Source organism: Papilio xuthus, unplaced genomic scaffold (genome assembly GCF_000836235.2).
Source record: "Papilio xuthus unplaced genomic scaffold, Pxut_1.1 DF829660.1, whole genome shotgun sequence".
Lineage (NCBI taxonomy): Eukaryota > Metazoa > Arthropoda > Insecta > Lepidoptera > Papilionidae > Papilio > Papilio xuthus.
This window is the reverse complement of record NW_013528989.1, coordinates 1,587,375-1,610,731: the sequence shown is the minus strand read 5'-3', so window position 1 is coordinate 1,610,731 and position 23,357 is coordinate 1,587,375. Positions and strand designations below refer to the sequence as shown.

The window sequence follows — 23,357 nt, the reverse complement described above, 5'->3', positions numbered from 1 at the left end:
TGGTGTTGACGAACAACTTAGTACTTATGTGTTTTGTTTGTTATGCGTGTACGGTCCAATATTATGACAAGCGTTTATTAAGTACAACATTAATCCTCATACAAAATTAATTCTATACTTCATAGGCGTCAGTTGTCAAAGTAATCTATCTTAAATAGACACTATAGTGTTTATTAAAAAGTTGACTACCCTAGTGTGAAAGACGTAATTTAATATTGTTCGACGACGAGGGTAAATCCGAAAAGTTGATGATAACTTTACATTGATCTTTGAGGTTAATATAAACAAACTCGTATTATCAGTAGTATGGACTTTCATTAATACATGTATGTATAAGATAGTCCGCGACACCGTACGCGCGGAATTAAAAAAAATTGACTGTGTTCTTCCAGACTATGTTCTACATCTATGACTAATTGCATCGAGTAGCAGCCGTTCTGGAGATACCTTCTAACAAACATCTATCCATCTAAACATTCGCATTTATAATAAAATTTAATTTAAACAGTTGTAAAGGCTTTAGCTCTATAGCGTGACTTCTGCAACGCCTTCTTTTCTTATTATGGGGGGAATTAAGAGGGTGACATGAGACTGTAATTTGCAGACCTATGGTGCCCCTGTCGGTGCATCGCCCTGGGCGATCGCCCAACCGCGCCCTTCCCTAACGTCGGTCCTGACCAACGATATAACTAGGTACATCTAAGTACAGGATTTACAATTTTTAAGAGGTTTGGGAAAGAAACACCAAAGGTAGAGCCCGCTTTAACGTCTTCGCACGAATTGTCCGGTTCGCCCGGTGCAATACCACGACACAGAAGACACGCGTCAAGTGGAAGCTATTCCAACTACGGTCTGACGAGTGTGCGTCTCGGAGGCCTCATTTTATACGTCTTTCCCTTCCCACCCTTGTTGTAATAAGGAAATGATGGGAAGTGGAAGTGGATTTTGTGCATGGGAAGGGAAAATATTTTCTTTCTGTGCATACCCTCCTCCGTCGATTAAAGTTAGGCATCGCATCTGCAATTGCATATGTCTATGGGCAACGGTCGTTATTTCAGCGATTTCAGGTGGCAGCTCGCTCGTTTGCCTCCTAATGATGTAAAAAAAATCGCCCTAAGCGATCGCTTGCGCCATTTCCTAACGCAGGCCCTGACAAACGATATAACTAAGTACATCTATAAAGGATTCATAATTTGGAAGAGGTTTAGGAAAGAAAACTAAAATACACATACAATATTAATTAATTTATTTAAAATTAAATTATTTTTGAGTATTATACTTATCTTTATACTTATATATAATTCTTCTGTGAATGTGTATGTCACTGAACTTCTCTCAAACGACTGGAGCGATTTTGATGAAATTTTTTGTGTGTGTTCAAGGGGATCTGGGAATGGTTTAGATTCACAATTTTGTCCGCTGGAAAATGTTTTTTCAATTAATTTTTAATTTATTAGTAGTTGTTGATTTTAGAATGTTTTAAATTGGATCCGACAGACGGCGCTACCATCGCAGTGTCAAATTGTCAGACAACGTCTGTCGGCTCCGCTAGTTTATTATAAAAAATAATCTTAAGTAATAACTTTTACTAATCATAGAAGAATTCTCAAGCCTTAGTAAGTAACCCTTAGACCACTTTTCCACTAGCTTAGTAGTTAATGGATGAAAAAACCGATAAGATAAACCGACACTATGTACCTTTATTCCAATACAATCACTACGGGAATTTAAAGGATTTTTTAACTTGACTTATAATTATATGAAGCTTTAATTTATAAATTTAAGATTCCTAAATATTTTTTTTATACCATAAGATGGCAAACGAGTGAGCGGCCACCTGAATTGCTGAAATAGCGAAATGACCGTTGCCCATAGACATACGCAATTGTATATGCGTTGCCTATCTTTATTCAATATATTTTAATTTATAATTATTGTACGAGAGGGCACTATTATCTGTATTTGCTTCTTCAGTATCTTGGACTATAAAGATACGGACTAAGCAATAAGATGAAAAATAAATTCTAACACTGTCAACATGGGAGAAGTAAAGCCAATCACACATGTGTATATTATTCTGATACAGTCCGACATAGTTATTTGACGCGATAAGTCAAATTAAAACATAGCTCACTAGCGTCTAGATAACATTATAGATCAAAAATTTATAGAAACAGCTAGCACATATTTAAAAGAACGTATTTGTTTTCACTTGCCAGATCCTTTCGATTTAAAAGTCAAGGATATACAGTATTGGAATAAAGGTGTGTTTGTTTATTTTTAAATTATTCATATGTAAAGGTTTTGCTTTGCAATTTCTCCTTATTCATAGCATCTAACAGCCAGCTGTATAGGAATGGCACATTCGTGTACAATCCTGGTACATTTTTCTTTCCGCAACCAACTCCAGATGACACCAAGCCGATGACTGCGTAGCGCGCCACTGTGGCGTTCTGTAAACAGATTTTTAAGACTGACTTATAACTCAAGAACTATATTTGAGTTTTTATATTAGTTAGTAATATTATCTAATTCGTAATTAAGAGTTTCGGTGGCTCAGTGGTCAAGCACTTGACTTGCAATCTGCAGGTCCTGGGTTCGAATCCCGCCATGTACTAATGTGTTTTTCGATTTCCGATTTACATATGTACATTTATCCGACGTTCTTACGGTGAAGGAAAACAACATATAACGTGAAATAAGATCAGGGTGATGATTTTAATATAACATACTCCGACGTTGCAGACGAGTGGGGAACCACCATCCCCCTTGCAGGTATCAACGCCTACTACCCCGCCAGCGCAGATGTGGCTCGGATGCAGCAGGTACCGAGAGCCGAGCCTTGTGTTGCGCAACGAATGCTGGCATTGGTCAGAATCGATCAATGGTAGTTGAATCTGTTGAAGAAGTGATGCGAATGATGATGACTCTATACTTTAGGTTTGGACTGTCTTAACACATGTAGGTTTAGAGATATCCATCTTATTCTTCTTACTATCTTACTAATATTATAAATGCTAAAGTTTAGATGGATGGATGTTTTTAGAAGGTATCTCCGGAAAGGTTCAACGGATCTTTGGATATTTGGCACAGATGTAAAAAGATTTCTGTCTGCCTGTATGTTCTGAAGTCCTAGTTTCTTCCATCTAATCTCCCGAATTACTGGACTGATTCTGACGGGATTTTGACGGCGACTCTGATGCATGCGAGATTATTATAAGCTATCTTTTAAATGCGCTGACGAAGTCGCAACGAACTTCTAGAGTCTAGCGTCTAAAGGTAGATTTAGACGTACCTTTTTTAAGATAGTGGCGTATTTCCCAGTTGTGTCTTTACCCCAGCCCATGGTGAAACATTGTGTGCCCGGTGGAGGCAGCACTTTGCCCACGCACGCTATACCCATGTGTGGGGCATCGTTAAAGATGAAAGGCTCCTTCAATACCAGCAATGCGATGTTGTAGTACACTTGAACTGAAATTACATGTTACCTTTAGATTGGGAATTTAGACAATTTGTAAACTAGCTAAATTTTTTATTAATTTTAGTATAATCGCGACCTTTGTTGGATTTTAAATATAAAGATGATTAAAATTTAAATTAATATCAGGTATATTTGATTTTTTAGAGCGCAATTTCGAAGTTAAGCACTTGACTTGCAATCTGCAGGTCCTAGGTTCGAATACCGCTATGTACCAATATGCTTTTCAATTTTCAATTTACTTTTTTATTTATTATCCGACGTTCTTAAGGTGAAGGAAAACATCGTGATGCTGCACATATCTGAGAAGAAATTCAAAGATATGTCTGAAGTCAACCCGCACTTGGCCAGCGTAGTAGGCTCCAAGCCTTTCAGTGGGGACGTATGATGATGAATATCGTTAGTTGATAACGCGGTCGGAAGGAAGTCCTCGTATAGCCTGACGACTAAAATTATGTGGCATTTTACATTCCATGCCATTGTGACCTTCTTAACAACTAAACGACTGAACAGATTATAACGAGTGAGGTACCATTCGATTCGTATTCTTCCCCCGAGTCAAAGGTTAAAGTCAGTCCGAATTTTTTGGCCTTCCAATGAATTAATGTTAATTTTTTTACTTACGGTCGAAAAAGTCGTCGTGTTGTATTATCTTTTCAACCTGTCGTTCTTGTGTTAGGTAATTCTCGTCCGTGTTAGTTGTGTCCCATTCGCCAGCGCGACATTTAATCTATAAAATACGATTATTAAAAAAAATCTTTACCTTTATCAACTTGCCCTTTTCCTTTTTGTAGTGTTATTACTGTTTCATACATATCTTTGAATCGTCATATCCCTTTACACGAAACTAAAAAGCTCCCAAATTCAAAAGTCGCCAATTTGTAAAGAAGGAGGTTGGAAATTTCCAATCCATCAATGTTTCCTACCACTTAACTAACTTATAAAAGCGACGGTAGCTCAGTGGTAGCCTTAGACTGTAATCCTGAGTTCGAATCCCGTCTTGTGTGATTTAGGTACATATGTACATTTATCCTATGTTGTTACGGTGAAGGAAATCATCGTGATGCTAAACATATCTGCGAAAGTCAAAGATATGTATGAAGTGACGCACTGGACCAGCATTGGCTATGACCTAGTCACATAACTGAGGGTAGGTTAGACCCTCAGTGGAGATGTATATGGTAGTGAGCTGATGATGATGAATAACTTACTTCAGCCTCGGTATAACGTGCCACTTTATGTGCCGAGGTAAGTACAACTTTAGGATGTATAATCGAGCCACCTCCAACGTAATCATCCTGTGACCACGCCTGATCCGGTGCTGTGGATCTGGAGAAAACAATTACTTGGTCCCGCCATTCATTACCTTAAGCGGGGTCTTAGACCCCCTAAAATAACTCAAGGCTCCGTCGTATTAGCAGACGCTCTTTCTTCCAATAGTTACAATGCACTAACCGTGGGTATCTGAGACCGAAATAACCGTTTAAAACATATTGTTTCTGTTTTATCAACAGACAAGGATGATGTTATGTTTAAATGGATTTTGATCGCAGAAAATCTCAATAACAATTATTCAATCATGTTTTTCGATCGCTATTTATCTTTAAAAAGCATAATATATGAAAAAGTTAATAAAAAATTACGGATAAGAAAAAAATGGTTGGCCAAGTTCAAAACATATTCGAAAACATGTTACAAGAATTTGTTACAGCGCCATCTATACTAATAGAGGTTAACTATGTACTGTTAGGAAGAAAATCCGACAGTGTGCCGGTGTACGGGCGCAACACTAGCCTTACTAAAATGTCAACGTTTATGTCCCCTCACTAATCTTTCTGACACTTGCCTTTGTAACGAATGCGCGCCATTCGCGCCAAAGGATTTTAACTAATAATATCTAAAATTACCTGAGCAGAGCAACCATCCACGGGAACTCTCCATACTCAGCTTCCCCTACTAATGTAGGCTTAGTCTTCAATTCCACTGCGCCTGGATTGCTGAATCCACATTGAGGCATTTCCTCTACAGTCTTACTTCCTGCTCTCTCTTCTCGTAAGCAGCAGATTTGGAGATAATGCGGGCATGACTGCGTCCTAGAGTCAGAGTATTGTGTGAACTAGGAACTTTTATTCATTACTAGCTGTCTCCCACGACTCCATCCGCATGGAATAAAAAAAACTTAATTAGTTCCCGGCAATTATTCGATTTTTTCTCGCCTTTCAAACCTTCCCTAGACTTCTACGTAAATTTTAAGACCAAGATAAGATTAATCCGTTCAGCTTTACCCGAGTTTTAGCGAGACTAACGAACACACAGAAGACAGGCATAAAGTGGAAGCGATTCCGCGTTTCGTCTATGAGTGTGCGTCCCCGAGGCCTAATTTAGTCCTCTTTCCCTTACCACCCTTTTTCTTATAAGGAAAAGACGGGACGTGGAAGTGGACTTTCCGGATGAGAGGATGCATGGGAAGGGAAGATCTTTTCTTTCTGTGCATCCTCTCTTCCGTTGATTAAAGGTAGGCAACGCATCTGCATTTGCGTATGTCTATGGGCAACGGTCACTTCGCTATATCAGCGATTTCAGGTAAAAACAGCAATTGATTTTATATATATGAAGAAAGATTGTTTTAGTTACTTTGTATGCAAGGTACAAACACAGTAGGAACGTATAGTTGATGATGTAAGGAATGACAATATATATCAATGTCACACTGACCTGAGGTCTATAGTCGCTCCGGGGTCAACGGAATTGGTCTCGAAGTTGCACTGATAATTTGGCACACAGACCCCGGCCTTGCCGTCTGGCGTAAGACAGCTTGGACCTGGAATTTAGCGCTTAATATTGTTAACTCTTTTTGATTGAGCTTGCCACATTATGATTGCGTTTTGTATGATAATTGTTCATGACATTTATCTATTTGAATCGTACGATGAACTTTGTGATATTGCTTCAAAATAATTAAGACGTAGTTATTACGTACCTAAAGCATCAGGGTTTTCAATGACAGTTTGCGCCAAAACGTGACCGTTTCCCGCCAATACGATTAACGTGAACACGCTCGCAGGAAAGTACCTGTGCCAAACAAATCTTACTAATATTATAAATGCGAATGTTTAGATAGATGTTTGAAGTTATCTCCTGAACGGATATAGATGAAATTTGTCATAGATATAGAACATAGTCTGGAAGAACACATAGGCTACTAATCTTGTTTTTAATTCCGTGCGGACAAAGCAACTGTTAACTATAAAAAATCTTTGTATCGCAATTTTATACTTTTAGCTACAAAACATTTACAAACATATTTTTTTTCCTTAATGTAATGTTTTTTTGTTATAATACGTATTAAAATGTGTTGTATTGTTATATATTGCCGTATTATTATAAGTACCTGGATGACTGGATGTATTTTTTTTTTAAATTGTGTTTTTTGGAAATTATATTTAAGTACGAATTACTAATAAAATGATGAAATATGAATAATATTTTTCTATCTTACCGATAGTAAAAGTTGAGTTTATGTTTAAGTTGATTATCGATAAAACACGAATAAAATGACATTTTCTAAAAATAATTCCTAGCTAGATCGATTTATCGCCCATGAATCCCCCTATATACTAAATTTTATGAAAATCGTTGGAGCCGATTCCGAGATTCCAATTATATATATACAAGAATTGCTCATTTAAAGATATAAGATTACTTGTATTTAAAACATACCTCATTATGGTCATCTTTACACTGACGCAGTTCATCGTATCAATAAACATAAGGAAAATAAAAGATATCAAGTTAGTTCATAACAGGTTAAACGATAAATAATGTTGCCAGTAATATTATTTTCTACCATTCTACCATTTTTTCCTTAAAAATCTACCTACTTTTTCTTATATTTGGTATTTTGGGGTTCAGTACCTGATATGAAAAAAATGAACACTTATAGGATCGCTTTGTTGTTCGTCTGTGCGTCTGTCAAGACCCTTTTTCTCAAAAACGCATGAAGGTATGGCTGGTATTTATTTTTATTAAAATACTTGATGCGCGTGAAACTCAATTAGTCTATGTCTCAACTGATTAAGAAACAGCTAAACACTGACGTATATTCGTCCGGTGGCGGCACCGACTAGTTTCGAGCTGATCGGGGGCCCTTCATCAGTGTGAGTGGGACGTATTATTTCGCGGACGTGTCCCCCAGATCACTGATACAATAATGGCTCTCGAAAGTTTGAGTAATCAAAAGAGTGTTGCTATTAGCAGTTTTAAATAGGGTAGGACATTAATGTTCTTATTAATAAACATTAAAATAAGAGCGTCAGTGGCTAAGAGCGTCGGTGGCTCAGTGGTTTCAGCACTTTACTTGTAATCTGCAGGTCCTGGGTTCGAATACCGCCATGTACCAATGTGTTTTTAGATTTACATAAGTACATTGATCCGACGTTCTTACGGTGAAGGAAAACATCGTGATGCAACCTGCACATATCTGAGAAGAAATTCAAAGATATGTGTGAAGTCAACCAACCCGCACTTGGCCAGCGTGGATGACTATGGCCTAATCATCCTTAACTTAGGGTAGGCTCCGAGCCCCTCGGTGGGGACATATAGTGAGCTGATGATGATTAATGTTCTTGACTGTTAATACAGGTAAACAAAATAATTGAATGTTTATTTTAGTGAAATATTTTTGGTATTTCCCCCTTCGAAGCATAATTACCGACAACGGTTTTTACCAGTGGGTAAGTCCATATGACGTGGTTACATATTTCAAATGTTCAATCACATACCCTAATTATTTATTTTATTAAATAATCTACGATATTAAATAAGATATGAACGAATAATTAACTTAAATATCAAAAGGAGTAAAATATTACGTCGATCTTTTTAATCAGAATGTGGCAAACGAGCGAGTGGTCATATCCGTTGCTTACCTTTAATGGACGGAAAAGGGGATACACAGAAAGAGAATGTTTTCCCTTCCCATGCATCCTCTCATCCTGAAAATTTACTTCCACTTCTCATCGTTTCTTTATGAGAAAGAGAGTGTGAACGGAAAGAGGAATAAAATTAGGCCTCTGGGATGCTCAGCAGACTGTATTTGGAATAGCTTCCACTTGAGGCCTGTCTTCTGTGTGGTCGTGGTATTTCAACGGGTGATCCGGGACAATTCGTGCTAAGATGTTAAAGCGGACTCTACCACTGTTAGTAATTAAGTAATTTAGTAATCTTCCTATTAATAGATTTGAAATTTAGTACACATATATATGACTTTATCCCATTCAGGCAGGGCCGGCGTACAATCTTACTAATATAATAAATGCGAATGTTTAGATGGATGGATGTTTGAAGGTATCTCCAGAACGGCTGAATGGACCTCAATTAAATTTGGCGTACATATAGAACATAGTCTTGAAGAATACATAGACTATTATGTTTTTTTTATTCCGCACGGAGTCACGGGCGACCGCTAGTAGAGTAATGGTATAATAATAGAACAATATAGATTTATAACAATACGTTTAATTATAAAAGAGTTAACATATCAAATGTTTCATTTCTCATATAGTGTAGACCTTAGGGTCGTAGCCCATTCCAGCGACTTTATCGTCTATCCAGTTGCGTAGATTTGATACGTCTACATAAACACCCGGGGTACCGTCCTCACCGCAACCGACACCCCAAGCTACTATTCCACTCTGCATATAACGGTCCGTTTCGTACTGTAACAAAGAAAAAATAATTATATAACTCACTGACTTAATCTTTTCTTTTTATATCACTTGAAATCGCTGAAATAGCGAATTGACCGTTGCCCATAGACATACGCAATTGCATACGCGTTGCATACCTTTAATCCACGGAAGAGAGGATGCACAGAGAGAAAAAAATATTTGTCTATACATCCTCTCATCCGGGAAGTCCACTTCCACTTTCCATTCTTTTTTTAAAAAAAAATGGTGGGGAGGGAAAGAGGACTAAAATTACTCCGAGTATAAAGTACCGAAGGACATTTTACTTGTTAAAATCTGTTCAGTCCTTTAAGTAGTATACCGTTATAGAATAATTTGCCTGAGCATGGTTGGATTTGAATAGTTGAATTGGTTTAATTGATTTGTTGTTGTTGTGTTGGTATAAAGCAGTCTTTCCCAAAGTAGGCGATAACGCCCCCTTGTGAGCGCTGCATGTCTCAAGTTGCGGGTTATAGTAAAAGTTTCCTTTACAATTCTCCGTTAATATACATATATTGGTCACAATAATTAATTGATTTAATTTGAAGTTATAGTGGTTTTTAAATATGCGAAAATATGGGGGCGCTAAAAAGATATTTATTCTCAAAGTGGACAGTAGACAAAATAAGTTTGGGAACCACTGGTCTAAAGTGATTGGCTAAGTGTATTTTATTGACCTTAGTATGGTTTTTTTTGGGTGGCACTTTGCTGCCCTCTCTTAACCCTTACATGTAGGATCAGGGATTTTGTGGGTTTTTTTAGGGATGATTTCTATTTAATTAATAGATGAAATTTTACATCACATACATATTTTAAAACAATTTACAATGTTTATTACTTTTAGGTATGATTGAGTCGACTTAATTTAGTTGAGTTTAGTTGATTTAACTTAGTTTAATTGAGTTGACTTAGTTTAGTTGAGTTAGCTTAGTTTAGTCGAGTTGACTTAGTTTAATGAGTTAGGAGGAACAGGGGGTTTAGTTGGTATGCTTCCCATCTGGAAGAGAATCCCACATAACTACCGTGAACCCCCCCGGGGCACGGGGTATGCATAAAGCATTCCCCTCTGAAAAAAAAGTTTAGTCGACTTGACTTAATTCAGTTGAGTTGACTTACCTGTATGGGACAAGAAAGTGGTGACCCACCATCGCCCTTGCAAGTATCCTTGCCTGGTTCACCTCCAGCACACATAAAAGACGTGTGCAATTCAAAGAAGTGACCTAATCGAGTCGCACGGAGTTTCTCTTGGCAAGTGTTTCGAGCGACTACCGGTACTTCGACCTGGAATGTTATTTGTTTTACAATTATGTTACATGACAAGGAAAAGGCTAAGTTGGAATACTTTACACTTGACTTTGTCGTAAGATTAAAAAAAAAAGACTGGTTTTAGTTGTTTCTTGTATATAAAAATATCTTACTATTATAATATTATAAATGCGAATTATTAGATGGATGTTTGTTTGAAGGTATCTTCAAAATGGCTGAACGGATCTAGATGAAATTTGTTGTACAAATAGAACATAGTCTGGACGTACACTTAGGCTAATTTACGTTTTTTTTAAATTCCGCGCGGACATAGTCGCGGGCGACAGATATATAATAAATGCGAATGTTTAGATGGATGGATAGATGTTTGTACGTATCTCCGAAACGCCTTATCAAATCGATGAAATTTGGTACAGTAAAACTTAGCATGGAAGATTACTTAAGCTAATTATTATGTTAAAGTTATTCGTATTATAGGGTACCTTCTTAAGGATGACTTGATAACGTCCTTCTTTACCGAATTTGTCTTTACCCCAGCCGGTGGCAAAGCATCTGGTACCATCAGGCACGCGTTCACGAGGCGGGGGTAAACAAGCCACACCCACGTTAGGAGCCAAATCCATTGGCGTCGACAAGAAGAGTAGCGCAATATCATAGAACAAGTTACCTAAAACAATAGATTAACTCTGTCCTTATCACATTAAAATTGGGTAGATGCACTAGTTTTGGTTCACCCTATTATTTTATAATTTCAGTCATCATCAGCTCACTATAGGTCCCCACTGAGGGTCTAACCTACCCTTAGTTACGTGACTAGGTCATAGTCAATGCTGGCCCAGTGCATAACTTCACACATTTCTTCACAGTTTTCCTTCACCGTAACAACATAGGATAAATATATCTGGAAAATACATTAATACATGCCGGGGAACCTGACCCTGCAGATTCTTAATGGTATGCTTACCCTTATTGAAGTCTTTGTGTACTTCAATCTTGGCGACATCTCGATCCTGGTATGGATATATCTCCTTAGTGGTCTGCGTATCCCATTCACCAGCTCGGGCTCTCAAAGCCTTCGCCCCTGCGACGTAATGTGCTGCTGTTAGCACCACATTGGGATGTATGAGGGAGCCACCACCGACGTATACGTTGAGTTTCTGACCATTTGGCTCGTTCTCATTGACAGGCTCAATCCTTGGATCAACGTAGTCAGAACTTCACATTATATTAATTTGTTACTTTCGTTGAGGGTAGATGGTGAAAAGAAGAAGCATATTTTTGAGCATAATTAATAGAAGAATGGAGGAAATGAATGATATCTAAATTTTAGTCCCTTTTCACTTCCCACAAGGATGTGAAGTGAAAGTGGATTTTCCAGATTAGAGGATGCATGGGAAGGGAAAATATTCTCTTTCTGTGCATCCCCTCCTCCGTCGATTAAAGGTAGGTATCGCATCTGCAATTATGGCTAAGGTCGCTTCGTAATTCAGCGATTTCAGGTGGCTGCTCGCTTGTTTGCCACCTTATGATGTAAAAAAGTATGACGAGTAAAAGGTTAGCGTGGTATAGCACCGTGCAGCACGATATTTTGTACATATGTATGTAAAAACACATTGGTACATAGCGGGATTCGAACCCAGGACCAGCTGATTACAAGTCAAGTGCTTTAATCCCTTAGCCACAACCTTTACGCTACGATTGTCATTACAAATAGTTGTAAAAAGGTTTGCTTACTTCAAAACAGCAACCGCCCAAGGGAATTCCCCGAATTTCGACTCTCCATCTTTGTCTCCGGTGATACGGAAGCCAACGCCATCTGGGTTACGCCAACCGCAACCTTGACGCTATAAAACATACATTATTTAAAAACAAACAATAGAAATTGACTCCGGCTGCTCATAATTAAAGAAAAATTTATTAGTAAGAAGCCTATGTCTTCTTTAAGATTATGTTCAATACGTATATGCCAAATTTCATCGAGATCCGTTTGGCCGATACGGAGATAGATACCTTCAAACAAACATCCATCTAAACATTCTCATTTGTAATATTAGTAAGATTAAGATTTAATTTTTAGGTTGCTTTGTGTATCTTTCTTTGAGTCTTTAGTGTTAATTAAAACATCTTACTTCTTACAATCTTACTAATATTATAAATGCGAATGTTTAGATGGATGTTTGTTAGATTGTATGTGCAAAACGGCTGCATGAATCTCGCTAAAATTTGGCATAGATATAAAAAACAGTCAGGAAGAACATATAAGTTACTATGTTTTTTTTTTAATTTCACGCAGACGAAATCGCAAGCGACATCCAGTCTTAATAATAAATGCGATTTTTTAGATGGGTGTACGCCTGTTTGATAGAAGGTATTTCCAGAACAGCTGCACAGATCTCGTTGAATTTTGACATAGATGTATAATATAGTCTGGAAGAACACGTAGGCTACTTATTAAGTTTTTTTTTAAATTCTACGTGAATGGATTGAAGCGACAAGTAGGCTGTATCCATTGCTAGTTATAGCATCTCTATTTTCCTCAACTGTATGTCAATTTTATTTTGCATTATAACTTTAATATGTTTAAATTTAATCAAACTGAAATAAATCTAAAATTCTCAGTAAAACGTTGCTATAAGGAAAATTGATTGATAAATACATAGAAGTGTAAAACGAGGTTGCGCGTGAGGTCACACGTCAAGGTCAAGTGACCACAGCAAACAAGTTTTATTATTAATATAAACACGTTTTATTATGCATATATTTTTTTTAGTTAATAATTCGTTTACTAATTAATAGAATTTAGTAATATTAATAGTTGTTATGGTTTTGGTTTTTTTTTTAATTTTTCCCAAAATGCTTTAGCTCGCGATATCGCAAGCGGAATTGAAAACTTAATTAGTAGGCTATGTGTTCTTCCAGACTATGTTCTACATCTACGACAAATATCAGATTGTGCAGCTGTACTGGAGATGTCTTCTTATATTTATTGGTCCATACAGTTTTTTGTGTTTTTATCAAAGAGTGGTTTTTTTTCGCCAAATCTGGGGCATATTATAAACTGATAGTTAATCAAAAATTGTAAATAATTCTTTCAAATGATTAAATTTAAAATTTTGTGAGAGTGTCGGTGGCTCAGGGGTCAAGCACTTGACTTGCAATCTGCAGGTCCTGGGTCGAATCCCACCATGTACCAATGTGTTTTTCCATTTCCGATTTACATATGTACATTTATCCGACGTTCTTACGGTGAAGGAAAACATCGTGATGCTGCACATATCTGAGAAGAAATTCAAAGATATGTGTGAAGTCAACCAACCCGCACTTGGCCAGCGTGGTTGACTATGGCCTAATCACCCTTAACTTAGGGTAGGCTCCGAGCCCCTCGGTGGGGACGTATAGTGAGCTGATGTTGATGATAAAATTTTAAAGTTCCGTCTACATCATAAAATCGCTACGTTTATAATCTTTTAGTAATGTTTTTATATATTCTATAAATGTATTCAAATAAAGGAAAAAATCTTAGATTGCTTCTAAGTTTTTTTTTTCTTCGTATTTACACGAATTGGGCAAACAATATCAACATATTGAACGTTGACACGGATCTTGTACGACTAAAATGTCGAACGAATTTAATTTGATTACTTTTCCTTATGTTAAATATGTTCGGGAATTATTTTATAGAAATATACCTCGTCTACAGGCATAGCAACTATCGTGACAAACAAGTTTTTATATATAACAAACAGGTAAGCGAACAATTAATTCGATATAGCGAAGCTCACTCCTTATAAGTATCTGAAATTGCAGATGACTTGCCTAGATGACGCATAGATTGATATTTCTCCTTCCCATGCATCCCTTTTGCTAAATCCACTTGACATCATCAGCTCACTATGCGTCCCCACCGAGGGGCTCGGAGCCTACCCTAAGTTGAGGGTGATTAGGCCATAGTCAACCACGCTGGCCAAGTGCGGGTTGGTTGACTTCACACGTATCTTTGAATTTCTTCTCAGATATGTGCAGGTTGCATCACGATGTTTTCCTTCACCGTAAGAACGTCGGATAAATGTACATATGTAAATCGAAAATCGAAAAACACATTGATACATGGCGGGATTCGAACCCAGGACCTGCAGATTGCAAGTCAAGTGCACTTATCCTTCCTAAATAGAAGGTAGACTAAAACTAGGTGGTTGCAAGCGACTATTTTTGGCGTCGAAAGAAAATATTGACGGCGACGCGTGTCCGAATCTCTATGACATATGTTTGAAGCGACTAAAATCTCCGGGTTCCTAAGATTTACGTTACATTTTTAGTTAATAATAAATAATTTTAGATATACTGGCAAATAACCTATCTTTGGGTATTATTTGAGTGTTTCAATTGTCGACATTTTGTATAATGACCAATATGTGAGTTTGAATGCAACATTTATGATTGTTTCCTCGAACGCAAACCTTTGACCTTAGCATTGTGTAAACAGAGGATAAATCTAATGACAATATCAACTAGTAACTATAGTCACACAACGTTATCTGACCCGGTGATAAATGGAAGTGAATAACAGTAGCTCATTAGTGCCCCCAGTCAATGTCACAAGATCACTTTTCAGACTAGCTTTTCCTTTATATATCATAAAGTGGCAAACCAGAGCCATTTGAAATCGTCATGTCAATGTAGTCATAGTATTGCAGTGAACCGGACAATTCGTGTCAAAGCGGGCTCTACCACTGTTACAGCTGTCATGCCATGTTTTTCATTTTATACGCATATATAGGCTTTATATATTTCCTCATGGAATTAACAACAATGACAGCGGTCACTGGGTCAGATAACTTAGTCTTACTATACTGGGTACTGATTAATAAGGACGTAGTCATATGCACAAGTTAATAAAGTCATATGACTTAATTATGTCACCAATCGATTGTGAATTTGGTCGATAATCACACATTTTTATCTGTGTGTCTGTTTTTAGAAAGACTAGCTGTACCCCTGATTCCGTCCGAGCGGAATTTAAAAACTAAGTATTATAAGTAGACATTGTGTTCTTCCAGACTATTTTCTACTATACCAATTTTCAGCAAGTTCCGTCCAGCCGTTCAGGAAATACCATCAAACTAACATCCATCCACGCAAACATTCGCATTTATAATAGTAAAATTGACAGAACTAACCATCTTTTAGCTTCTCTTTTCTTAAAATATTTGTAATACATTTGTTGGATGGATAGATGGATGTTAGAAGTCATCTACAGAGCGGCTGCATAAATCTTAATGAAAATTAGCACTAATTCATTTGACAATTCACTAGATAAGTGATTGAGTAGAATATATTATGAATATTTTCGATTTACGACTCGATACCTCATAGTCAAAGAAATAACCTTAAATAGACACATTCTAAAGTTCAATAAACTTAACACTTTGACGTTGAGATAGAGCGCTAGTGAGCTGTTACAATATAGTTTGACTTATGCCCATCTAGTCAGATATTCCAGTCGGTCTATAGATTTTTTTTTGGGTGGCGCTATGCCGCCCTCTCGTTCCCCTAACATAGTCAAGGTCAGGGACCTGGGGAGCGGGATGTCGGTCTATAGTTACATACTGTCTACTACGTAGAAAATAGATCAAGATTGGATGAAATATAGGATGTTTTTACCTGTGGTTGGATGACAGGGGGTGGTGTTATTGGGTTGTTTACATCCCTTGTGTCAGGAGGAAGACAGCAAGTGTCCATGTATGAAGCACAAGGACCATCTCGTACTCTGAAATTATTATATTCTTTTATTAATATCTGAAGCGCCGGTAGCTCAGGGGTTGAGCAGTTGTCTTGCAATCTGCATATCCTGGGTTCATATGCCATGTACCTAAGTGTGTTTACTGTGAAGGAAAACAAGGTGATGCTGCACATATCTGAAAGTCATAGATATGTGTGAAGTGATGCGCTGGACTAGCATGGACTATGACCTAGTCACATCACTTAGGGTATGCTCCGAGACCCTCAGTGGTAATAGAGAGCTGCTGATGATTATAAATATTTGATGTACTTTCACTAATCTTTTTAATTTTTTCAAAGAGAAAAAGGGCAGACAAACTTGATAGACGAAACGCGGAATGTTATCGCAGTAAAGGCGTGTCTTTTTATCGATTGTGTTGCTGGTTTTTTGAAACATCCTGTATATTGACACACACACACACTCGCACATACATAAACAGATACTGCAAAGATTGGAACCTGTTTAAGGCCTAGATCAAGAGAAGGTATTATCTACGGTATACAGGTCCCTTACACAGGATGCAGTGCAAATGAATTCCAAAGTACTTATTTATTTATTGATGATAGATTTTAGTAACATACCGTATATCGATGATGCCGATACCATCAGTGATGACGGAGTTGTTGGCATTGCAAAGATAATACCGCACGCATTCACCAACACGGCCGTCATCTGTCTTGCAACTCGTGTCCACAGCTTAAATAACACTTTTAGTTAATTAAAAACAGAAAACTAATGACATCATAAGGTGGAAAATGAGCTGGCCAACTAAAATAGGTGAAATAGCGAAGCGTCCGTTGCCCAGAGACACACGCAATTGCAAACGAAGAGGGTACTCACAGAAAGAGATTTTCCCTTTCCATGCATCCTCATTCGGAAAATCTACTTCCACTCCCCATAATTTCCTTATAACAAAAAGGATGGAAGGGGAAAGAGGACCAAAATTCGGCCTCATCAGACTGTAGTTGGAGTTGCTTCCACTTGACTCCTGTCTTCTGTGCTCGTGGTATTGCAGCGAACTGGACAATTCGTGCAAAGATGTAGCGAGCTTTATCATTTTTATAATCTAGGGCTTACCTTTTGCGACTCCTGGGACTAAAGTAGAAGGCTGTAACGACGTGGCCGTGGTGGGTTCACCAAAGATCTGTTTGATGACTGCATCCAGATCTCCAGTGGCTTCCTGCGCCCCGCAAAGGGTCAGTAGACATATGGTTACTAGTACCCGTAACATCTGAACATAAAAAAAACACAAATTATACATTAAGGTATCATCTAATCTTACATCGATTCATCATCATCATCAGTTGGTCATAGGTCCCCGATAAGGGTCTCAGCGCCTACGCTAAGTTAGTCGACTAGGTCATAACTGACTCAGTGTGGTAACACTTCAAACTGTAAGGAAGAATCTCCGACACTGTGCTGGTGTATTGACCCAACACTAGCCTTACTAAAATGTCGACGTTTGTATCCCCTCACTATTCATTCTGACACTTGACTTCGTAACGAAAGCACGTCTTTGCGCCAAATTATTCTAATTAATAATCTCTAAAAACATTTCTTTGACATTTCTTCACAGATGTTTCCAGCGTCACGATGTTTTCCTTCACCGTAAGGACAGGATAAATGTACATATGAATAGAAAGACACATTGGTGGATGGGATTCGAACCCAGGACCTGCAGATTACAAATCTACTATTTAACCTTTGAGCCACTGGTTGTAATCGTCGAGTCGAATTATACGATTACAACCGTGAAATTACTGTTTTATGTTAAACAGTTTAACACAATTTACGTGAATTAATTCGTTTTATTTGATATGACAGCAAACTAAAACTATCGATAAATCGAATGAACTTAAAATCAAGATTATTACCTAATATTATAAATGAGAATGTTTAGATGGATAGATGGATGGATGTTTGTTTGAAGGTATCCCCGGAACAGCTCAACAGATCTTGATGAAATTTGTCACTAGTCATAGTCTAGAAGAACACATAGACTTCTAATTAAGTTTTTTTTTTAATAAAATCTTAATTAGTAGTCTATGTGTCAAAATTAACTCAAATGTTTGTTTTTACCGGAGTAATTTAGTTAAACGAATGAAAGGCATAGATGTAGAACATAGTTTGGAAGAACACATAGATTACTGATCAAGTTTTTTTTAATGCCCCGCAGAGTCGCGGGCGACAGCCACTTTATATATATAACCTGTATTTTAAACTGGCAAGACCATCTCTATAAAACAAGTTTTTAAAATGCCATTTAACATAAAAAGAAAAAAATACTTTGATACGATTCTTATAAGGATAAAAGATCAAAAACCTTTATTATTTATGAAAGAAAACTGGAATATTTGGCGGGAACAACACTCAACGACCATATTATACGTTGCATTGAAATCCTAATTCATTTTAGGCACAAACTAATGTTAGGAAGAAAATCCGACAATGTGCCGGTGTGGCGCAACACTAGCCTTACTAAATTATCGACGTTTATGTCCCCTCACTAATCTGACACTTGACTTTGTAACGAAAGCGCGCCATTCGCGACAAATTATTGTGATTAATGATGTCTAAAACTAATTAGCACTTATGTCTATTGTCCCGCGTCGGACGCACCGCACGCACGGCCCGGATTTAGTTTGCTTTCTATGAATTTACATAGTACTGCATCTATTATCCGCGCCATCCGCATCGAAAGGCAAAGCAAATCCGTTTAACACGTTGAGTGCCACGTCAGCCATCGGTGGCTGACTAGTTTAGGTCGCGCCAGACCTGGCGCGTAACGTGTTGAAACAAAGCCTATAGGTATAACGTTAAAAATGTAAACTATTTTGTACTGCGATCGGAAACATCGACCCTTTAATACCAGTGCGTATAAGCGACGCTCGTGGCCTGAACGGGATTGTCTTAGAAATACGAGTGGCGCTCAAAGTGTTAATCCGTACGTGCGGTTAACCCGGCACAGGCCAATGGACCCATACCATTAATTTATGATGATTTTCGTTTCAAAAGTATGTACATTTAAATACGAATAATATATTTAAAATTTGAACAAAAAACATTTCCGATTTAAACGGAAACGAAACTGCTTACGGAAGAAGACTATTTGCTGATTTGGCTGCCTGATAAGAATTTTTCATTTGAATTGAAAATTTTAAATAAAATACGTTTCGGTGGCAAACGAGCGAGCGGCCACCTGAAATCGCTGATATAGCGAAGTGACCGTTGCCCATAGACATACGCAATTGCATATGCGTTGCCTACCATAAATCGACGGAGGAGAGGATGCACAGAAAGAAAATTTCTTCCCTTCTCATGCATCCTCTCATCCGGAAAGTCGACTTCCACCCCCCATCCTTTCCTTATAAGAAAAAGGGTGGGAAGGGAAAGAGGACTAAATTAGGCCTCCGGGACACACACTCATCAGACTGTAGTTGGAATAGCTTCTACTTGACGCGTGTCTTGTGTGTGGTCGTGGTATTTCACCGGGCGAGCCGGGTCAATTCGTGCGAAGATGTTAAAGCGGGCTCTACCACTGTTTAAACTAAATAATTTAGTATCAGTAATTCCAATTAAGAAAACCCATTTATATTATGATAGTTACTCCGCTGGCGCATCGACCCAAAGTAAGTCTTGGCCTCCAACACAAGAGATCTTTATTGTGATAAATGACGGGTAATTTCCCATACAATATATCTAGATTTTTTTTCTTTATTAATGTTCATATAATTACGATTACTAAGAATAGTCATCAACTTGTCCTTCTGTATTTAATATCGACGTACTTGTCCATTTAAAACATAAAATCTGGATGACCGAGCTTTGTTCGGTATTTTTTTTTAATTTGTGTTTTTTGGAAATTATATTTAAGTACGAATTACTAATAAAACGATGAAATATGAATAATATTTTTCGATCTTACCGATAGAAAAAGTTAAGTTTATGTTTAAGTTGATTATCGATAAAACACGAATAAAATGACATTTTCTAAAAATAATTCCTAGCCAGATCGATTTATCGTCCCCGAAGCCCCATATATACTAAATTTTATGAAAATCGTTGGAGCCGATTCCGAGATTCCAATTATATATATATATCATCCTGTCATTCCAGATTTAATGTCGACGTACTTGTTCATTTAAAACATATAACCTCTGTTTTATCAAAGACTAGCTGTTACACGCGAATCCATCCGTGCGGAATTTAAAAAAAAAAACAATTGGTCGCAGCGTAATAAGTAACGTCAACGACGAAAGTCCTCAAATTTGGATAATTTTCCCCGTTTTTGCAACATTTCTCATTGACGCTTCGCTCCTATTGGTCGCAGTGTAATGTTATATAGCATAAAGCCTTCCTCTATAAATGAACTATCCAACAAAAGGAGAATTTTTCAAATCGGACTTGTAGTTCCTGAGATTAGCGCGTTTAAACAAACAAACAAACTCTTCCGCTTTATAATAGTAGTATAGATAATGACAGGGATGACGATATGTTTTATACAGAGATTTTGGTCTCAGAAATAAACGGTAAAACCAATGCGTTAGGTCACCTAAAGTTATCGAAATTCTGATAAATCCGTACTGTACGCAACTAAACATCTCTCTTTATTTACTCATTAAAAATATAAGAAATATTTATTTAAAACTAGCCGTCGCCCGCGACTCTGTCCGCGTGGATATATAAAAAAACTTAATTAGTGTAGCCTATGTGTTCTTTCAGACTATGCCTACTTCTATACGTATGCCAAATTTAATCGAGATCTGTTCAGCCGTTCTAGAGATATCTTCAAACCATCCATCCATCCACATCACATCCATCTAAACATTCGCATTTATAATATTAGTAAGTTAAATAAAAAGCAGCTCTTCAAGGCATAAATTCGAAAAAAAATGAATAAATAGTAGCCTATGTCCGTCTCCTGGCTCTAAGCTACCTCCTCACCAATTTTCAGGCATATCGGTAAAGCCGTTCTTGAGTTATAAATAGTGTAACTAACACGACTTTCTTTTATATATATAGACTAGCGGACCCGACAGACGTTGTCCTGTCTGTCTTTAATTTGAATAAATTAATATGAAGTTAATATTTGATGAAAATTGTGAATCTAAACCATTCCCAGATCCCCTTGAACACACACAAAAAATTTCATCAAAATCGGTCCAGTCGATTGAGAGAAGTTCAGTGACATACACACGCACAGAAGAATTATATATATAAAGATTTATTCTATATTCTTACGGTGGAGGAAAGAACAGATAATGTACATATAAAAAAACTCATGGCAGATTTCGAATCCAGGACCTGTAGATTAAAAGTCTAGTGCCACTGAACTGGGAATGTTAGTACGTATATATTTCTATGACAATTGTTCATTTAATTGTGAGTTTGGGAATGTCAATATGACTCGCTGCAGTGGTAATCAACGTTCCCTACTGTTATTGGTAACGTAAACAATGCTTTTCTCACGTCCTTACTGCGGAAGGTGCAAACATTTCCTTGAACGTGATTTTAAAGCTTTTGTTTATGTTATTTTTTTTAATTACCCACAATCACAAATTAAAAACAGACAAATCAATCACAACAATCGTAAAAATGACTTCATAAGTAACCTATGTGTTTTTCCAGAATATGTTCTATATGTATGACAAATCATATCTGTTAAGCCGTTCTGTAGATACTTTCTAACACATCCATCTAAACATTCGCATCTATAATAGTAGTAAGATAGGTGAGCAAATTTAATTGGCCACATTTGACATCAGTTATAGCTTCCTATTAAGGTTAGATGATTAAAAACATCGATTAAAATGAATGAATCGATTCTTACTTTAAATATATGTGAATCGAATCCGGTTCTTATGAAACAAAAATACGAAACAAAACGAAACGACGTTCGAAATGATTAAAATTTTTTAAAAAAGCTAAGGAATTTTCCAGTTCTAAAATCAAAAAACTAAATATTTTATGCCCGCAGTTACAAGAGTACGTTGGTTCGATTATGATGTGTCAAATGTAATAAAACATAATAAATAACATACCTTTAATTTGATCCTAAATTCTAATTATAACTCTCAACACAACACACGCATAAAATGTTTTTTTTAAGTATTAATACGATTTTTATAAACAAATAAGTCAACACGTCCGTCTTCAACCGGTAAGACGTTCGACTGACGCCGGCCATTTAATTTGCACTTTGTCATATAAACAAATCAAGGCTTGTACAGAACGAATAACTTATCTGGCCAGATATAAGTGAAATCTATAAATCTATACATATAAATAAAATTAGAATGTATGTTTGTAATTTTGAAATAACCATTAAGTTTTTACTACATGTATGACGTATGCCATACACCAAAATAACATTTTTTACAATTTTTGTCTATCTGTCTGTTTGTTTGTTCCGCCTAATCTCTAGAATGGATGGACCGATTTTGACAGGACTTTTATTAGCAAGTAGCTGATGTAATAAGGAGCAACTTAGGGTACGTATACTTGAGAAAAATTCTTTTATTTTAGAAAAATAAAGTAATCCAGTACCGCGCGCAGCTCGGACAGTATTTCACGCGGACGAATTCGCAAGCAGAGCTAGTATTTATATATTTAGCTAATAGCGCCAATTACCGGACCACATAAGTTTGTCGTAGTATACAACTTGTTAGTTGTCCGCCATTTTGATTACGTCACTAATGTTAAATATCCGTTAATGACCTTTTCGTTTTTATTATAAATTTGAATAGATAAAACAAGATTTGATTTGGAATTTAAACCTACTTAAATTAAGAGGAAAAAAATTGTTTTTTTAAATGTCATAGATACGTTAGTAGGTACTAAATATAACTTGAAATATGAATATATGAAAAAAAATCTTCTTGTTACTCCCGCATATCGTTGCTAGGCGTCCGGATAAAGCCGGACATAGGTAGTCTATCTGATTACATGTCCTGACAAAATAAGCAGTGTCCGAGTTGTCTGGCTTTTCTTACGCTATTTACATTTCGCAAACGAAAGTGGCTGGTAGAATGTGAGTCCGGCCTTTCTACCCAAAAGTCCGGCCAAACTGGATGGTATGTCCGGCGACTTGGCAACTCTACTCGCACAC

The 23,357-nt window shown here is 37.0% G+C and overlaps 2 protein-coding genes across 3 annotated transcripts; both read right to left on the bottom strand.

Annotated features, from left to right (window-relative positions):
• Positions 1–1,981: 1,981 nt before the first annotated feature.
• On the bottom strand, positions 1,982–7,298 carry LOC106115624 (tryptase). The gene is made up of 9 exons (XM_013309063.1): positions 7,199–7,298; positions 6,459–6,550; positions 6,194–6,299; positions 5,386–5,571; positions 4,690–4,807; positions 4,103–4,208; positions 3,296–3,471; positions 2,733–2,897; positions 1,982–2,453 (listed from the first exon to the last, which is right to left on the bottom strand). The coding sequence occupies exons 1-9, from the start codon at positions 7,246–7,248 to the stop codon at positions 2,286–2,288; spliced, it is 1,167 nt and encodes a 388-aa protein (XP_013164517.1). The 5' UTR covers positions 7,249–7,298; the 3' UTR covers positions 1,982–2,285.
• A 1,677-nt stretch (positions 7,299–8,975) lies between these two features.
• LOC106115575 (tryptase-like) lies at positions 8,976–22,435 on the bottom strand. Of its 2 annotated transcripts, none has more exons than XM_013309013.1 (9): positions 22,291–22,435; positions 17,327–17,480; positions 16,831–16,945; positions 16,132–16,237; positions 12,205–12,314; positions 11,435–11,664; positions 10,953–11,137; positions 10,321–10,485; positions 8,976–9,195 (listed from the first exon to the last, which is right to left on the bottom strand). In XM_013309013.1, exons 2-9 carry the CDS (start codon positions 17,478–17,480, stop codon positions 9,034–9,036), a joined length of 1,227 nt encoding a protein of 408 aa, XP_013164467.1. In that variant the 5' UTR covers positions 22,291–22,435; the 3' UTR covers positions 8,976–9,033.
• Positions 22,436–23,357: the final 922 nt, after the last annotated feature.